Consider the following 18,959-nt stretch of genomic DNA (forward strand, 5'->3'; position numbering starts at 1 on the left):
GTGGGAACAATTCAGGGGCATATCAGAAAGCACTCCTTCAAAACCACTGATAGTATATACAGACATGTTTGGACCGTGAGGAGACCCCCAAAGCACTCACACTGAGCTTCAAGGCAATGTAGTCCTTCAATGCTTTCAATGCTGGGTCCAGAAATAACTTTTATGTGCCACTGAAACACTTTTCCAAGTACTGTGCACAGCCCTAGTCAAAGCTGGAGGCAGCAATCTTATCTAGGAACTCACAATTAACGTGTCCACTACTGGTCCTGTTCTAACGATACCACTTCTGACTGGCTCCTGAGAAATCACTGAGGACACCCTAAAAGCCAACCAAAAGAACCTAGATTTTTAAAAAAATTAATTTGGATGTAAATATTAAGTGTTTCATTTCTAAGCATCTTGCATAACTTTACATCTGAATAGTGACATGAATAGTTAAACCTACAGCAATAATTCTCAAAAATAAATGAATGACCTTCTCCCTAACACATTAGCTAATGTGCTTGCATGACTGTCTAAATTATTATTCAGTTACAATTTAAAGCTGTTTGCTTCAGATTTTTTTCCAAAATGTATTAATATAGGATAAAAGAACCCACCCCTTTAGAGACTTTGTGGTTTAGTGTGTTATTATAACCCACTCTCTGAGCCAATGGTACTTTAGTCCTGCAATAAATTCAATGCAGTAAAGTTACTTGGTTCATAGGAAACTTATCTATCAGTCTAGACATCAATATGGATTTAAACCCTGCCTTTAAAAATCCATAAAGAAACTACAAACTCTTTAAAAAAAAAATTTTAAAGTGGGGGAAAGCATCTTTTGAAGAGTAATTCCCCCTGCATCTTGCACTGACCGTCCAACACAGGTCATATTTGCCTTGGCCTACGCCTAGACAAAAAAAAAAAATGGATTTTTTTTTCACAGGGGACTGACTTATTAAAGACTGGATTCTTTGCTTGTTTCCTCCTGTTTCTAAACATAAGTGGAAGTAACCAATTCTGCTTTTGGCAAAGCTCAGTCCAAGGAACATTTTTATTACTGGAGTTTATTTCAAAACATATTATAATCAACCAAGTCTCTCTGAGCATCGTTGCACATTCCTTCATACTAACTAACTATAATTAGGCTAGACTTGGGAGAACAATTATATACACTTCCAGGGTCCTTATATTCTCAAAATATCTAAATGGTACAAAAGAAAAATCATGGCAACATGAAACTTGTACTGATAGCTCTCCAATAGATGTTTCCTTCCTTCATAAAAAGCAACAGGTCTTATAACCGAAATGTGTTCTCTTTTTTAGCCACTCACAGCTAGGACTTTATTGTTATTGTTTCCATTGTTTCCTAGCTTTGGATCAGTATTACTTGCTAACCATGCACACCAGTATAAGTGCTTCCAAAGTCTTACAATGAAGGGGTTTTGTAATCCTTTCCACTCACTCTTTTTCTTTTGATGTTTTGTAGGTGTCAAAAATGGTCTCTGCTTCTCCATGATATTGCATAGACTTACAGGCCTATTACTTTAAACAGTGCGTGCCATATTTCAATAGTTTAGTGGTCCTGATGGGAGGTTTATCTGGACACAGAATGATTGTCGTGGTGGGCTTTGCCAGCTGGAAGATAACAATCTAGTGAGGTTGTCAGAGAAGATGGCAGCATCTAATTGCACTTGGCTGAACTTGAAAAAGCTAAGTAGGGTTGTAGAATCATAGGGTGGAAAGAACTGGGGAGGTCTTCTTGTTCAACCACCCACCCAGGCCAGGAACCCTCAGACCATTCCAGCAAAAGGTTGTCCAACCGTCATTTGAAAACCTCCAGTGATGGAGCACCCACAGTTCCAGAAGGAAAGCTGTTCCACTGCCATTTTTTAGTAGTGGGGAGGAATGACTTTGAGTCATTCTTGATTTCTGGAGACTGCCTGGACAAGTCCCTGCAGTTTTCTTGGCAATGTTTTTGGAAGTGGTTTGCCATGGCCATCTTCCTAGGGCTGACAGAGAGGGACTGGCCAAGATCACCCAACTGGCTTTGTGCCTAAGACAGGACTAGAACTCATGTTCTCCCCATTCTAGCCTATTGCCTTTAACTATTACAGCTACTGTACATGATTAGTATTTGGAAGGGAGACCATGAGAAAATCCTAAGGCTGTAGGCTATACTAGAAAGTTAAAAAAAAATCCAGGAGAAAGACAATGGTAACCACTTACATATTGGTGCCAAAATAATCCCAGCATGGACAAATGCATAAAGTTGAGCTCAGTTCAGATGAGACTTTTCAAACTAGTGAGATTCCTTTCCAAGCTTTTTAGTTCCCAGGAAATTCTCTACTGTACACCACTAGATTGCACACGCTGTTTTCCTAGCCAACAGACGTAGCACAGGACCCTACAGGTGTCCTTGGGAAAAAAAATAACTCGGGCATCTGGAATCTTCTTTATAGCAGGAGCCTAGCAGGTGGTGGCACGTTTATACCTGTGAGCATCAGAGTGAATCCGCCGGGCTTAGCCCCATGGATCACTCTGTCGATGTCTACTGGTCTTCTACAGCCTTAGCTCTTGGGGTGGGGGTGGGAGAGAAGCGGAAGTCGATATGCCAAGGCCAGTGAGCTGAACTCATCAATATCAATCATTCCGGGAAATTCTGATTGTTCTATATTTTGGTTATATGCTGATTTGCTTCTTTCAATATTTTAAAATCATAAATAGCTTTAAGCACCTAGGACATACTTTTTAAGCTATGCAACATGTCTCTAAGTCAGAACATGCTGTCAGGGATGTTAAATTTCTGCCCTGTTCAACGCCTCCCCCCCCCCCCGCCGTTTTGCTCTTTGAACTTGACCATTGGCCTGGTTCAGACCAGATGCCTCCCTGAACTCCCGATTCCAATCTTGTTACTACTTGGGATGCTAACTCCCAGTGCACAGGACGAGATTTTAATTTGTCACCGGCTTCACTTCAGCACAATCCTGGAATGCAATCATGCAAGATGAATTCCACAGCAATTGCTCAGCGCATAAATATTACAGGCAGAGGCCCTCTCCCTAACGTTTAACAAAATGATTTTTTTCCTCCAACGAGTTCTAATTTTTCTTATAATAATAGGATATTTTCTGATCCTCCGACACTTCCACCCAAACAACCAGAGCATTGTTTCTAATTAAAAAGATTTTGTATATGAGGAGGAAAACAATAACCCACAATGAAGCAAGTTAACACAGCAACCACTGCGTATCAATAGACACTTCTTCCAAAATGACAGATGGAGCCAACTGAATGAAAAAAGACTTTCCATGCACCTTGCATATACCACAAAAGAGATCCAACTTCAATTATAAAAAAAATAATTTTCTGCTGTAAACAGAGAGAGCAACATAAGTGGCCCACAGAAGCAAATTCCCTAACCCAGTGTTGTCCACACTTGGCCACTTTAAGATGAGTGGACTTCAACTCCCAGAATTACCCAGCCAGCATGACTGGCTGGGGAATTCTGGGAGTTGAAGTCCACTCATCTTAAAGTGGCCAAGTGTGGACAACACTGCCCTAACCAGTCATTTTCTTTAGTTTTCAGGTTTCCTTTAATGAACTGAAAAGAGGCATTGTACTCACACACTTCTTCCATATCATTTTGGAAGTACACACAGCTGTACTAAATAAGGCACCAAGGAGTAGACTGATACTTCAGCAACCAGGCAAAAGCACTGTTCAGGCAGGCTGTGTTAGGGATTTTGGAGCAGGCACTGTGTGTTTTTTCTCCATTCTCCTGTTCTTGGACTGAATTTAGAGCCAGTTTTGGCACGTTCTTATGCTTGTGTAGGACTTCCATACCTGACCTATAAAAATCCAGATCTGCGCTAGATGGCAACAGAAAGTTAGAATTTTCTCCGTCTCCTTCCGGCCATCTGGTGGATGTCTGGATTTTCATGGGGGTCTAGTTAGGGTTGCCCTCTGCTTATATGGCCTTTCTCAGAAATAGGGATGACCCTACTTTTGAGTCATTTTGAGCATTCTGATGTTTCCATCAAGTCAGGATTTTGCAAAACTGTCCTACAGCAGCTCCTGTGCTTCAGACAGAGTAAGAAGCTCCTCAGACTTGGGGAGAATAAGGATTAACTCCTGAGAATCTGTACGTGGCAGGGTTCCTGAAAGCAGTCAATAATGTATATCACATTATAAGAGGAACTATGTATATGAAATGTCAGCAAAAGCCCACTCAGTCACAACTACTAGTTCCTTTTAAATAAGGGATGATTCAAAGATTTATGAAGTACACAGACATACCCACCCAAAAGGCAACAGCAAAAATACATAACTGAAATCCAGTTTCCTACCTCTGCACGACCTTCATAATATGCTAACATGGATTTTGTAAGCACAAAAAGCCTCTCTTTGTAATTTAAAGGAGATGTCCTTTTCTTTTGTTGAGACCTTTTAATCAGAATCTCTTCTAGGATAGCATTCATATTCATTTCAACCCCTTCCTCGATCTTTCTCCGGCCATTGAAGATCCAAATCTGTAAAAGAAGAAGCAGCAGCAGCCCTGTGAGATCCTATTTTTCAGCGATACGAATGCACAGTGAGAAACAGAAAGCAATTATCAGCACTCTTTCACCACTTCTGGTGGAAGGCAGAAATCTACAGAAGTTAAATATTAGACAGAAAGGTCCGGGCTTTGCTGAGCTGAGGGCTGCAATAACCTTACATCTCTAATTGGAGCCCAGTACTCAACTGATATGAGGAACAACAATTTTCATATATTTCACGCTTGAAGATGAAATTGATATTAGGCAATATAGAACACAGGTCTATTTATTTATTTAGAAGTTTTATATGGCCACCTAATTAACATACGAAGTCTGGATGGCTAACAGCAAGCCACAAAAGCAGTATAGTAAAACCTCTATAAGCCGAACAGAAAACATAATTAAAATTAAACATACTGTAGTATAATAACCAAGGCACCGTATAACAAACTCACCAATACAAAGTATACCTCTATTAGGCTCAGTTGTCTCCCAGCCCAATACCCGGGGGGAAAGCCAGATCTTCACAGCCTCCTGGAAGGCCGAGAGGATCGTGGCCTCTGGATCTCGAGGGGATGTTGCTCCACAGGGGTCAGCTTTCCCAGGAAGGACAGGAAACATGACTAGATGAGCTAATTCTACTTTATTGTAAGGCTACATTAACAGAATCTTGCAAGTCTGAAGGTACAAATCTCCCACCGTCTCCCTTACAGCGTGGGCAGCTAGTGAGGGTCCCTTCTGAGCCTCTTTCTCCTCCCATTACGCAGCTGTGGGCTATGCCCTCTCTTATCCAATCATTCCCTATGCTGCATCTCTTTGCCTGTCTTTTAAGGTCTTTCTCACGTATCATTACAACAGGGTAGGCGCTGCGACAGAGAAGACATCGCTCCTCAGTCCCACAAGATGGCATTGTTCAATGGAGAAGACCTGGAGCACATCCTCCCTGTTGGATCTGGTGTGACAGGCAGAAACCGTCCCCAATCACTCTAGGCTGGTGGACACATTTGAAATTTTCAGAGCATGCTACAGGCACATTCCCAAAATGACAGCCACTAAGGGCATAATCCCAAAGTACCCAAATATCATTGTTACTTATCAGTAAACAAAACCCTGGGCTGAAGCCGCTTGTTTTATTTTCTGAGAATACCCATCAGATCTTTTATCTAACAACGTGGAATTCAAAGACAGGGTTGGTTCACAGACTGATAAAGATGCAGGAAAGCATTAGATAAACAGCTTGCTACAAGTTCTTCCGTTATCAGTGAAGAGACCTACTTCCTCCCTGGATTATAGTAAGGTTGTTAGAAAGAAAATCAAAATGTTTGCCCTGTAATGTATATAGGGGTATGTTGGTACTAAATGGGAAAGAGTTCAGTTGTTGGAATTATTGTAACTCCAAGCACCACCTAAATAAGCTGTGTGTTAAAACCGTATTCACAGAAAACAAAAGAGTGTCCCAATCTGTTCCATCACAGTAGAGAATGGAAGAGCTCAGATAGGCAGGACCCGGTTAGCACTTGGATGGGCAGCCACAAGTACACCAGAAAACCAAAAGAAACCTCAGAAGACGACAATGGCAAACCACTTCTGCACTGTTGTCAAGGCCAACCTCACTAGCAAACTCAAGAACATAAGAACGAACTGAAAATTGTAAAACGTTCCCAGGCAGACGTGTGACAAGCTCACGTCTCTCACCTCCGGGCTGCCCCTCCTTCAACCCAATGACCTCCTCCTCTCCCTGGTTCCCACAGTCTCTCATAATTGTTACCACCACCCTGCACAGACAGTCAGTCATCAGGAGCCCTTGAAAAACTTATTTTTTTAGAAATGGCAACGAACACCTGCAAGCTGGCTGTCGGAAGGGTCGTGAAAGGGTTAAAGCAGCGACGCGTCTTAACTTGTTTTCGTGTAGTGGCTGGGACTCTGCTTTATATGAGGGGCAACCCAGGGTAGCCTCTTCTCTTTGCAATCTGTAGTGACTCAGTCTATTCCAGTGTTTCTCAACCTTGGCAACTTTGAGATGAGTGGGCTTCAACTCCCTGAACTCCCCAGCCAGCATGGCTGGCTGGGGAGTTCTGGGAGTTGAAGCCCACTCATCTCAAAGTTGCCAAGGTTGAGAAACACTGGTCTGTTCGATCACTTCACCATAGTCCAAGTAGTGAGGAGGAGCTGTCTCATTATTATGTGCAGAAACACATCCATCTTGCTTGCCAATTAAAGGTGTTGCTTTCAGAAACTACATTCTTTAGGGGAGAAGCTACTAGAGGGCAACCATCTTTCCTGCTGGTTATCAGTTTGTTGCTCACCTTTTGAAAATAAAGAGCTTTCATAAGGGGAGAGTTTTGTTTTTAACCAGGTAGGATAAGGAGCAGCTCAAAGTTTCACCTGCAGGCTTCAGCGACAACCTATTCAACCATGCCAGCAGCTGTAATCATGTGGGCAATGCAAAACAGAGAATGCAGCCAGCAGCAGTTTGTAGAAATTACTTAAGTGCTACCAGCTGCAGCCTTTGCATCCCTTGCTCAATCTTTGGGGGGGGGGGGGAACGCTCAAGGTGACTTCCTAAAAACTAGGGCCTTTAGAGTTAAATTAACTGTTGCTTGCAACTGCTTTCAGCCTATGCTGATTTACTCCTGTACCTTAAATAGAATTGCAAGGAAGTATTGTCAAGCTTTCCCCCTGTATATTTACAAGGATGCTGTCCAAGACAGTCTTCTAAGCAGACACCACAAGCACAGATGCAATTCAGCGTTTACAGGAATTGTTGTTGACATTAAGTTGTTCTTTTTAAATGTAATTTTGATCACCGCGTTGTATATACTCAACTCCGGAACTGAATGGAGTTCACATTCTTCCACCAAAAAAAACACCATTCTGAGGAACCTAAGTTTTCTTCATTTCAGTAATATAATTGAGGGGAGGAGAGTCAAAACTGGGAGTCAAAACTGCTTGCTGATCTTCTGCAAATCATGGAGAGATCTACCAGTACTTTCAGACCTAACTACTGTCCAAGCCCAAGCAAATGAATCAGTGACTTGGCCAAGAATAGCAAACGTTACATGGAATTAAGGCTACTCTTAGCCCCAACTTTCATTCCAGCTTTGTTACTTGCCAGAACTGGACTTTTAATTTCTCAGAAAGTAATCCATCCTGTGCAGCCCAATTTACCTCAAAAGTCTTAAGTTAATACTGTAGTGCTTCGTTGTAGGTTTGTCCTGAAAATCTCCTGGCCTAGCAGCCATACTCCTTCAAATCGTCCAACAGAAACAGTGGTTGTTGGTGTTTCACAATGTGATCCCTCCCAAATTTCTATGCTCCTCAGCTTCACCAACCCTTGTTTAGCCAGTCTGACGAGTTGAGACACCGAGGCTTTGCAACCACCACACAGGTCTGAGGGAGTTTTAAATATTCAGCTGTTCTGCCTACAAGGTTGTTTCTGCTTCTCAATTTTCAGAAAATTACTATTACTCCTTAGGCGGCTGGGGGAAAAAAAGAAGAAAGTAGGAAAAATTATTATTTACTTAATTCAATTTAGGCGCCACCCAACTCCAAACTGACTCTGGGTGGCTCACAATATAATACACCATGCAACACAATACAAAACAAGATCAGACCAGTCACCCTATACAAAAACACAGACAAAAAACTCATCCAACAAGGGACTCCACCCATCTCAACCCGAAACTTGGGAGAAGAACCAAGGTCTTCAAGGCCTTATGGAATACGAGAGACCAGAAATGAAGACGTTACTGTACTCCTTTGGAATAAATGTCGTCACAGCATTCCACACAATGCTGAGTGCACGTGGCTGTCAGAATCCCCGCAACCAATCACTTGCCCTGCTAGTTCGCTTGCTTCGTTTCTGCCATTGCAGTAGAGAGGGAGGAAGGGAGAGAAGGTTGGAATGTTAACCGTTAGGCAGGGATGGGCCATTATCTGGCTCTCAGGAATGCCCAAGGTCGTACCAATGTGGGAACCTGGGAACATCTTTGACATGCACAAGAGAAATTCAAAGACAGAAGGGGGGGTGAAATGGGAGTGAGGTAAAAGTAAGTTTTGGCGTGCGTGGGACTCAGTTCCAGCTATGCTTCTAGAGCTGTTCACTACTTTCCAATAAATGAACTTTCCTTTGAACCTGCATTGGTTTCACTGAGAGTTGCTTTCGTTGGGAACTGAGTACCGCGGTTCTTACATAGGGTTCCGATCCCATACAGGCCATAATTGCATTCAGCATGAAATTTGAAATATAACAATATAACGACAGGGCATCAAAATCATATATAATATGTTGTCATTTGAGTCTCAATGTGACTATCAAAATTAGATTATTCCTAAACCTGAAATATCAGGTGCCTATAGTTCCAAATAAGTTGAGTAAAGAAGTCTGAAAACAGGATCTTGTTATATTTCTCATTCAAAATTGACAATAATGAGAACTGCCAGCATTTCATTTAGAAAGGAAGTTGAGAGAGACGTTGAAGAAGCACTTGATACTGTTCAATAATTCTCATAATATTGTAGTGTTTGAAAAAGGCAACATGGAATACACCCCATAAAACCATAAAGCTCTCCTTTCATATCCAACCGAATATTTCAGATTGGGAGAAAACAAACTTGGCAGCCACAGACTTAATTATGTTTACTGAATGCAAGCAAGCAACCCATATTTACAAGTATGATACATATCATTTCTCAAGATGAGATAGAAACTAGTCTACACTACCTTTGTCAACCTAACCTAAAAGTGCATTGGGAATTTAAAGATATCTATAGATCTCCAATCTGCTTTTTAAAATATGGTCTCAGGACTCTATTTTCCATATGGGGAAACCATAACACTGGGAAGCTGAGTAATTCGAGCTGTCATAGGATGACTCAGTGGCAAAATTAATCTTGACTCTCAAAATCAGATCCTTTGCCTCCAACTCATAACACTAGGCAGTGGAGAAATGCCTGAAACTCCTGATATTCTTGCTTGTGAACAGAAAATAAATCATGTAACAAACACTAAGGATGGTTGCGTTCCATCCAATTCAGTGTTTAAAAAACAGTCCTTTTAAGTAATCACAATTGATATGCATCATAGGCAGGTCTGATTATTTGAAATCAAGAGGGTTCAGACAATAGTCAACGATTAGGGGACCTGGAACAACTGTGGTACAAAAAGAAATGCCATCCAACTTCTCTCTACCACTAATATAGAGGTTAGGGGGGGAAAATCACCTCTGCAGCAGAAGAACATCACTAGAGGCCTATTTAAGAAAGAATGGCTGACATGCTTCCAGCAATTTCCTTTCTCTTTTTAAAACTGTTCTTGCAGTACCACCAAGGTGTTACACGCTCTTTGATTAGATTCACTTTTTTAGATGGTAGCCAAGAGGGATGGATCTGAATTTCCTTCTGCAGACCGGTTACCTTCCCTCCGTGGCAGGGATCCCAATCCAGAAGCAGCTACAGGGAAAAGGGCCGATCAAGGAGAATTGCCTTCAATCCTTGGGAGTGTCCGATAAGCAAACTTCCACGGAGAGAACCAGGTCATTGTAATCTAGACTAGTTTATATTCATGCTTTTATTCAGGAAACACTGATCAAAATCTGAAACTAAGTCTTATCTCTTTATACCAGTAAGAAAAATAACATATATATATAGTATACTACTCTCAGTCCTACAGAAGACAACGTTCCTTTTTCTTAAGAACATGTCAAATATAAAACTTCCCTTGACAATGAACCGAACAAAAATGTCTGCACTGAAAACATCTCTTTCTGAGGAACAGGAATAAGATATGTTTATCTGCAAACATAAAACTGTTGAAGGAAGCCATAAAAAAAATGACAAGCCAAGGGAAGAACAGGCAGCATGACTAATGTAATAGGCAAATATGGATTAATTCTCTAATTCTGCCAATTTTATAAGGAACAATTTTGCTAATTTCTTCCCCCTGATAGGTTAGAAACGTTCTCGTGCAGAGTATAATTCCTGCAATGATCAGCAGTCAAATGAATAAAAAATAGCGACAGCAGCTTTTGGGGACACAAATGACCATCAATACTGTATAGCAGCCGAAGAGATTAGGATACTTAACTATTGTTCAGTTTGTGCAAAAACAATGTTTTTATTATGTAGCAACAGGCAAGTATAAATCAAAATAATTTCTGATTTCAAAAGCATTGAACAAGATCAGTTAGTGGAAATTACACAAATAAAATGTTCGTATTTGGGTAATAAAAATTAGGCTAAATTCTGTAACTTCATAGTGAAAAAAATGTGCTAATTATCTATTGCCTCCAGTTTAAGAAGTACATTAAATATATTCTCCACAATTATTCTGTAGCAATAACAACCCAACCCACATTTCTAGTATGACTGCCATATGAAATGGAAAGTGGAAAAAATGCTTCTATGAAAAAAGACTGAATTCAAATGAGGTATCAAAAAAGATATTACAGCAGATCCATCTGCTTCTGACAAAGAGAAACATTCTGAGTCTCTCCCTTGTCTTGCCTATGCAATTTCTTTTTAAGAATTAAAATAAGATAAATAACAATGTTGAGATCTTCCTGGTTCTGAACCTCAAACTTTATCCTGACACAGCTTTGTTCAGCACACAAACAGAATAACTGACTTTATTTTATTTTTTTTACAAAGGAATATGCAATACTTGTAAGCACAAACATTGTATTTAAACAAGAAGTATTTATTGAGGGAGATACAAAAATGCACTATAAAATTTGGTATAAATCCATAGCAGGGTAAATCCATCAATGTGCTGAATGATTGTACCATTCTGTTGGATTGTAACTTAAGAATGGACTGATTTGATGTTAAAAAATATTTTTAATGTAAGGAATACCTGCTGAGCCATTTAAAAAATCCAATCTGAGCAACAGCTATTAGTAAGATCCCCAGCTTGCTTTGAAGAATCAATCAAGTTACTCAACTTCAAATTCAGAAGTAAGTTGATCAAACCCTTCTCATTTGGTTCTAAAGACTGAGCTTCACCCATGGCATTTGAAGGCATCAGAGGGCCTGGTGATCTTCCCTTGCTGCCCACCAGGATTTCTGCTCTATGGGGTTTAAATAGATTTCATTTATTTTAAAAGAAACTTTATTTCTAAGGATTTCTCTGGGATTAAGCCCCAAAGACCTTCTGGTCAACAGGTTTTCTGAGACTGTCCATACCAATTAAGTAAGCCATTTGTAAGATTGCCCATAAAGCGTTCTTGAAATTCCAAATGTATTCCTGGGATCAAAATATTGGGGATCCCTCCTTTAACACTGCCTCTGTTTTTACGAGATACATTTAGATGACATGTAAACCTATGTGCATTTTTCTGCAAAGGGCTCCAATGATTCAGGTGACTTCACTTCTAATTAAGCACATGCTGGATTGCACTACTGTTCTGGATCTCAGGAAAATTGGCGTCATGTTGTTGATTTTGGTTCCTTCAGCAACCCATTAGTGTTAAAATCTTCTGTAGCAGAAAATAGCAGTCCTTCTGAGAGTGAAATGTTTACAGGCTACAAAAACAAAGTACTTCCCTTCCCAAACGAGTGTACTCCAGAAGTGTTGGCTGGAAGTTATGAGGTGTTGACCCTAAAACTTCTAGAGGCATAGACAACCGTCACAAGCCATGATGGCATCAAAATGACCCATGCCTCATTGCACCGTTTTGCAAATTACACAATTACATAATTTGCATGAGTTGCATCATGACATCTGTCAAAGTACATAAATCTTATCATTTGTGTGATATCACGATGCACGTCGTCATCATCATCATCATCCCCCCCCCGCCCCCGCCACGCAGGACATTATTTATGGAAAGCTATTGTTCTATAACTGATACACAGAAAGTAAAGAAGATTTTTTAAAAAGGTTTATGACCCTCTATCTACTGAAGCGGCATTGTATTGAGAGATTTTTCAAAAGTTTGAATCTTTTCCCAGGAAATACTTAGGAGCAGTTAATTATCTTAAACATGTAGAAACCCTCGAAGTAATTATTCCCAAATTCAATGTTCTTAGAGTTTCTGGCAATCAACGGAAGTTAGTTTATTAAGCCCTACTGGACTAAAATTTGGTGGCCTATAACTGGCTTAATGAACAGACCTAAGTCCTAAATTGATCAAGACAAAAATTGTTAATGCACAAATGAATATATGCCAGCTGTAAGTATTTCAGTCAGGTCCTGACTGAACCAGCCGCTGCCAGTGTGCAAAATGAAACAGCCAGCCAACGTTGGGTCCCATGAGCAACTTTCATACATACCCAAGTAACAAGCCAATTAGCAGCCTTGCATCTACAAGGTACAGCTTGTTAGCACTTCCTGCCTCTGCAAAAATTTCCTGATGCTTAAATGAGATCTTTTCCGTATTCCACTCACTCGAGTTTGGCTAAAGTCTTGACTGGTGTGTTGTCAGGAATAAGGCTTAAAGTGTACAATACCCAGATCGTGCTTTGCTGTGCTCACTCCCAGGAATTGAGATCTGAATACACCTGACAGATTTGGACTGGTACCTATTCCTACGTGGCACACCCAGAGACATCGAATTACTTGCCAGACGTGGCAAGCAAGTGCTGAGAAAGATTCTAGCATATCTAGAAAACCCCGAATAAGGGAGGACCACTCTTGTCCATTGCATATATTATTATCCTGTAGGAAGCGGTGGTGATGTTGGTTAAAAAAAAGGTGATGAATGTAAATTTCAAGTTCCTAAGGATTTCAGATTACCTTTTTCAAAAGGGGAATAAATTTTAGATATATATGATTTAAATGATGGGTTCAACAAGATGTCTCATGAATAGCAGCTTCCATGTTCTGTGTCATTTCTGGCCCTTTACCACAGCAAACTTAGAATAAATTTTGCAAAAATAAAGCTTATCATTTGAACTATAATTCTGTATGCTACAGAATTCATCTCAACACTTCCTTCCCATTGCTTTCAGTAGGAGGAGAGCATTTGAAAAAACAGGAAGTGGACACAAGATAGAAATGTAGCTCTCTGCCTCTGCTCTGGTTGAGCTAAAATAAGCAGGGTCTGGACTACAAAAACCGTTTTGATGCATTTTCTGAATAATAGGTATTTTCCTTTACTGGATGAATAGTGATTCCTTGAACTTCAGCAGCTGACAATTAAGAAAAGTAGTTTAGCTATCTAGGTTGGACTGTTCTTCTCAAAACAGTTGTAATATATACAGCAAATAGTTTAACTAGTAGTTTAATTATTTTTAATTAATGGCCATCACTGGCTGTTTGGTCAAGTTCTCCACAAAGAGGTAGCTGCTGCTATTACCAGGTTATTTTTCTGTAGTTCCACTTAAAAAGTATCTCCCAAATATAGGTCCCATTCCTACATAATATGAGAACTGAATTTTGATATGAAAATAAACAGAATGTTTATTCCTCTCCACAAAAGGAAACTTTAAGGGAAACAAAGGTCATGTTAACTGAAAGTGAACTCTTTTCTTTTCTTAGAAATTACCTCCATTTCATAACTGAAGTTATAAATGCAACTGTTAGGCATAAAGGAAAAGCCTACTTAACATTATCAGTTGCCTGCTTATAACATTAAGTGGTAATTTATATCTCAGGATGCTCTGAACCATTATAGCTGGAGATTTCTGTTTCATTTCATAAAATGCTTTCCTATAGGATAAATTCTAACAATTAGCTACCACTTCAACAGGTGACCATGCCTGCCTGGCTGACTTTGGGCTCAGAAGCTAAGCAGGATCAAGGATGGTTAAGACTTGGATGGGACAACTCAGGAATTCTGAGGCTGGAGGCCAGACTAGAAAATTGAGAAACTTCCTTGAAAAAGGTTGAAAACTGCCCAGATCTCAACTTACTTTTATCTTTTATCATCAAGTACATAACAATAAGCTATAGGGAAATAAAATTAAATATATGCATGGCTGAGCACTAATAAACCTAAATGGGCATTTTCTTGGTTTAGTTTAGTTTTTAACTTTTTTATTACGAACGGCCCGAGAGCTTCAGCTGTTGGGAGGCTTAAAATTTTTAATAAGTAAAATACCGGATCGAAATAATGTGCTTCAAGATGGAGAGTGTACACTGTAACCCTTCCTACATATTATAGAGTTATTCCAACTTTTCTTCCTTAACAGATTTACTCTGCAAAGAAAAACAATGGCAGAAATGGAAGAAGGAAGAAGAGAGGCAAAGTTGCCTTGGCCCCTTTTATAATCCTGCTGACTGACTACATAGGAGAAGCCTCACCTGGAAACACCTCCAGGGACACTTCAACGCTAATACCTGAAAACTGGCTGGATATTCTGTCTGGAACTAATGAGCGTTTGACACAGAATATAGCCGTGCACTGCATGCACTGCTAACTTTTTACATGGACATCAGAATGAATGGGGTTCTCCATTCTTCCAGGCTGGAAGGCAAAATTACCATTCGGAAGAAGTATTATGCCTGTCTTCCTAAAAGGTTGCCAGGATTGGTACAGTTAGTCACAAAAGGTGGAAACTGTGATGAACGTAACCACTGGCTTAAACGGAAGACGGAGAACCTCAGAATATAACGCCCCTCTTTCAAATTTGCAATTTTCTGTTCTAACCTCTACCCCCACCCTCTTAGCAATGCAAAGCAAAACAGGAAAACTAAAAGATGACCATGTACACCCAAATCCTAAATGTATAGGCAAGTTAAGATCTGAACTCTACATCCAAATGTACCCACCATTTTATGTCAAATTCAGACTCATTCTTTCAGTGTTCGCCCCCTTCCCCTCTGCCCCCCATCCCCAGCCTGAGGTCACCTCATCCAGTCCATCATTTCTCTTGCTTTTAGGATCATGCTCCCTAAACTTTCCCTGAGGTTATCTCCTGGTGAGTTTAGACCTCCTTACAGCCTGACCTGTCACCTGGCCATAGAGTTCAAACCGGCTAATTGTGATTCATAGTGAAAATGAAACCTTCCAACCTCGCTCTTTGAGGCCACGCTGAAAGAGAAGGTGGAAAGTAGACTGAGTGGGTGTGTTCGGCCATCACTCGTGTCCCTGCAGTGTTAAAGCAGGGCGGGAAACCTATGGCTCCAGGGTCACTTATGGTTTCCAGTCCTATGCTTTACCACCCAAGAACCCTCTCCAAAATGCAGCAGCATGAATACTGAGAATCAGCAGCAGAATTTCCTACTATTTTACAATAAGAAATGCATTAAAACTGTGATGTAATCTCCTAAAATACGTTGTACGTATTTAGTAACATGTATGAAGTGTAGATTGATGGATTTACTTCTATAATTTACAAAAAGTCCCCAACTTCACGTCCAAAAAACTGGAAAAAAAAGAAGCAACTAACCAGACCAAAGGCAGAGGAAACCAAATCACCTTTCGTTTCTTTGGTTTAAAATAAGGATTGGATCACCTGATTTTGTCTTCAGAATCTAGAACTGCTTCAGTGCCAAATAAGATTCAGAGCAGCTGTTAAAAAAAAAGCTTGTCTATACATACATACAGTGCCCCCTAATCCCCCGTCATTTCTCTGTTTGTATGGGGCGGCTGAGCATGTGCACTTTGGAGCAAACTGAATGCAGCAACCACCTACACAAAGTCTTGTAATCCTTTGTAAGACATTCAATTAGTCTGTATAGAGGAAGTGGCTATAGCAGGGACAAAATCGCGCGTAAGTTGTTTCAAGGCACGGTGCGCCGTACGCCAGTGTGGTGTAGTGGTTAAGATGCTGGACCGGCTCTGGAGAGACCCGGGTTGAAGGTCACCATCAGCCACAGATACTCACTTGGTGACTTTGGACCCTCAACACAAGCTATTTCAAATTCAGGAAAGAGTGTTAAGGACACTACCTGAGCTCAGGTAGAATAAAAGTAATGAAGGAAAATCTACCAGATCCTACTTTTTATTTTAATTAATTAATTAATTAATTTTTATTTTATTTTTAATATGCTTGGAAGAAGGAACAAGAACAAAATGTAACAGCACTGAGTAATAAATGTCAGCATTCAATCATAGGTTATATATTACAGTCAATTTATCAAGAGAAATTACTATTAGAATAACTGACATAATCTTCCCAGATGCAATAGAAATATGATTCATCCCTTTGAGAAGCCAGTATTTGAATTTTATCAGTCACTTTTTCCATAAGAGCAATTGTCCATTCTTTTGCATGCCAATTATTCAATTATAAGTTATCCAGAAATGACCAGTTTGGAGCAATTCTCAATTTTGTAGCCAAAGGAAGACTACAATAAGCTCCCTTTTGTTTAATTTAGAGTCATCTCCCTTAAAAATAATGCAATAATCCCAACTCTAGAACATATTCTACTTTTTGTTTAGTTATTATTCTAACTCATTCATCAATATTTTGATGAATAACTGTGGGCTATTTGTGCTAGTCTAGTTGTAGTTAAAGGCCAGTGATGTAATATCTCCCACCGCTCCTCTTGTACGGAAGCTGATAGAAAATCACCTGATTTTCAAAGTGTTTGTCCCTTGGTCTCGTCCAGCTGTTCTCCTAAATCTGTATCCTACAAGCTACATGCATTTATACACACCTTGATCATTTGTTTCTAGTGGCTCTGACTTGGGTGAGCATTTATAACAACCAAAACTTAAAAGCTGACTATGATGCTTGGACTCAGGATCTTGATTTGCTGCTCCTAAGCAAATTAGGATTTGCAAATTAAGAGAACGTTGGTTTATTATCTTAGCCTGTAGTGGAAAAAAAAATAGTACAGAGTATTTTTTATTTCTAATTAACTTTTCAGCTTAGATAAGCAGAAATAAAGGTACTATGTGTGACATGCAGCTATTTCACTAAGAATGAGGATGCATCAGTTTGTCTCCCTTCTTCTGTGAAAGGGGCCACCGGGTGTTTCCAAAAGGCAGACTGATTGACTGGGCATTTGTTGATATGATTTATATGGCCAACAGTGACTCTGAGCAGCATATAAAATTAAAACAACACTTAGATTAGATATATACGCAAGGTACATCACAATATAATGGAATAAGTTGAAATTAACATAGTAGTCACGACAACTGGTGCATAATCCAACTAGTTGGGATCAAATGAGTAATTTCACCATGAACGTATTAGGAACAATAAATGAAATCTCAAGAAATGCCATTGTCTGGACGCTGAACAAGGTATAAGAAAACTTATGATAATTTTTAAGAACGTCTACCACCAAATCCAGGAGGAAGTGCGGATTTCTGTGGCGCTAGTTGAAATATAGCAATTCATCTTCCTAAAAGTCAGACAGACCCAGATCTTCAGGGCTGCAACAGACTCATCTTTCTTTCCATCTCATTGTCACAATTCACCCAAAAAAAAAAAGACGATATCGCATGACCAGAAAAGGTTCTGAAGCCCTCCCTGCCTCTATTCCCACACCGTATCTTCTTACGGTTCTCTGTTCTGGGCATTTTTTCCCATTTCTGTATCATTTATACAAGGAAGGGCAAAATGCTGAAATAACAGACAAAGGCGATGAAGGGAAGTGTCTGAGTGACTATAAGAGAGCTATGGGGCACAGCCACACATCCCCTAACTTCAGACCGAAGATGCCTCACTAAGCATTCTTCAAGGACCTCCTCTTTCAGACTGCTAAAGAAACGGTGGACCGGGATCTTTTCGAAGGTCTCTTTAGCTGGTCCTCCTGCACTGCTTTCTCTGGCAATCTTAAAGTGGCATTGGTTCTTTTATGTGACCGGCTGGTCAGACTCATGTGGAAACAAATGCCCGGCAGTCAAGGTGCATGTTATGGTCTCCTCTAAGTCTGAAGAGACGGACTTTGGTCCATCAGCCCAGAGAGAGATGGCAGGCAATCAGTCAGCCGAGGCAGCTTCCAGGGTCAGTGAACCTCAGCAGGTGGGAATCAAGTCAGAGAATGAGGGGGCCGATCCAGATCCAAGAACTCACCAGGAACTACGACATGCAGAGCAGAGGGGGCCAGCTTGTCTCCTCAAGAAGAGAAGGTGGCAAGTCCCTAATAAAACCATGCCAGTGACTGGGCCTATGTAACAGTCTCTTTCTCCATTTTTTGGAAATGATATTTCCATCTTTGGCCTTTGGCTTCTGCACAATGAACCTCCGGCAACGCCTCTGAACTGGACGCTAGGGATCCCTGGACGTCTCTGTTTCCACATCAGTTCATTCTCTTCATCAGCGTGCTTTGACTTAAAGGCATAGCGCATATATCTCCTGGCTCTTGATGTGCAACCTTTCAGACCAAGCATGATCTCTGCCACTCATATCCCCCAGTTTATAACTCCACCATTAAGCCACTTGTGAACTTGTTACTTAAAGGCTCTTAATGCAGGACGGTGCTGCAATCAGGGAATTTTTTCCAGACAGATTTGACAGGCAGGTCACACCAGGATCACTAGACCAGTACTCAACTTTAAAGGTTCTGGTAGGTGGCTAAACCCACCACTCTGGCCACCA

General features: G+C 40.4%; 1 protein-coding gene across 5 annotated transcripts in view; it reads right to left on the reverse strand.

Annotated features, from left to right (window-relative positions):
• The window catches only part of TEC (tec protein tyrosine kinase), a 58,263-nt gene that overhangs the window by 28,449 nt on the left and 10,855 nt on the right, over window positions 1-18,959 (reverse strand). For 4 of the 5 annotated variants that reach the window (XM_088131127.1, XM_088131123.1, XM_088131125.1 and 1 more), the window contains one exon: window positions 4,329-4,511. In XM_088131127.1, the coding sequence (XP_087987253.1) occupies window positions 4,329-4,466 (138 nt within the window). In that variant the 5' untranslated portion in view covers window positions 4,467-4,511. Of the gene's footprint in view, window positions 1-4,328; window positions 4,512-7,688; window positions 7,960-18,959 lie in introns of those variants that run through there. The other variant, XM_088131126.1, reaches the window with a different exon arrangement.

Source organism: Python bivittatus, unplaced genomic scaffold (assembly GCF_059951505.1).
Source record: "Python bivittatus isolate LINGU-HERP-01145 unplaced genomic scaffold, Pbiv_v1 ctg000970_np1212, whole genome shotgun sequence".
NCBI classification, from domain to species: Eukaryota; Metazoa; Chordata; class Lepidosauria; order Squamata; family Pythonidae; genus Python; species Python bivittatus.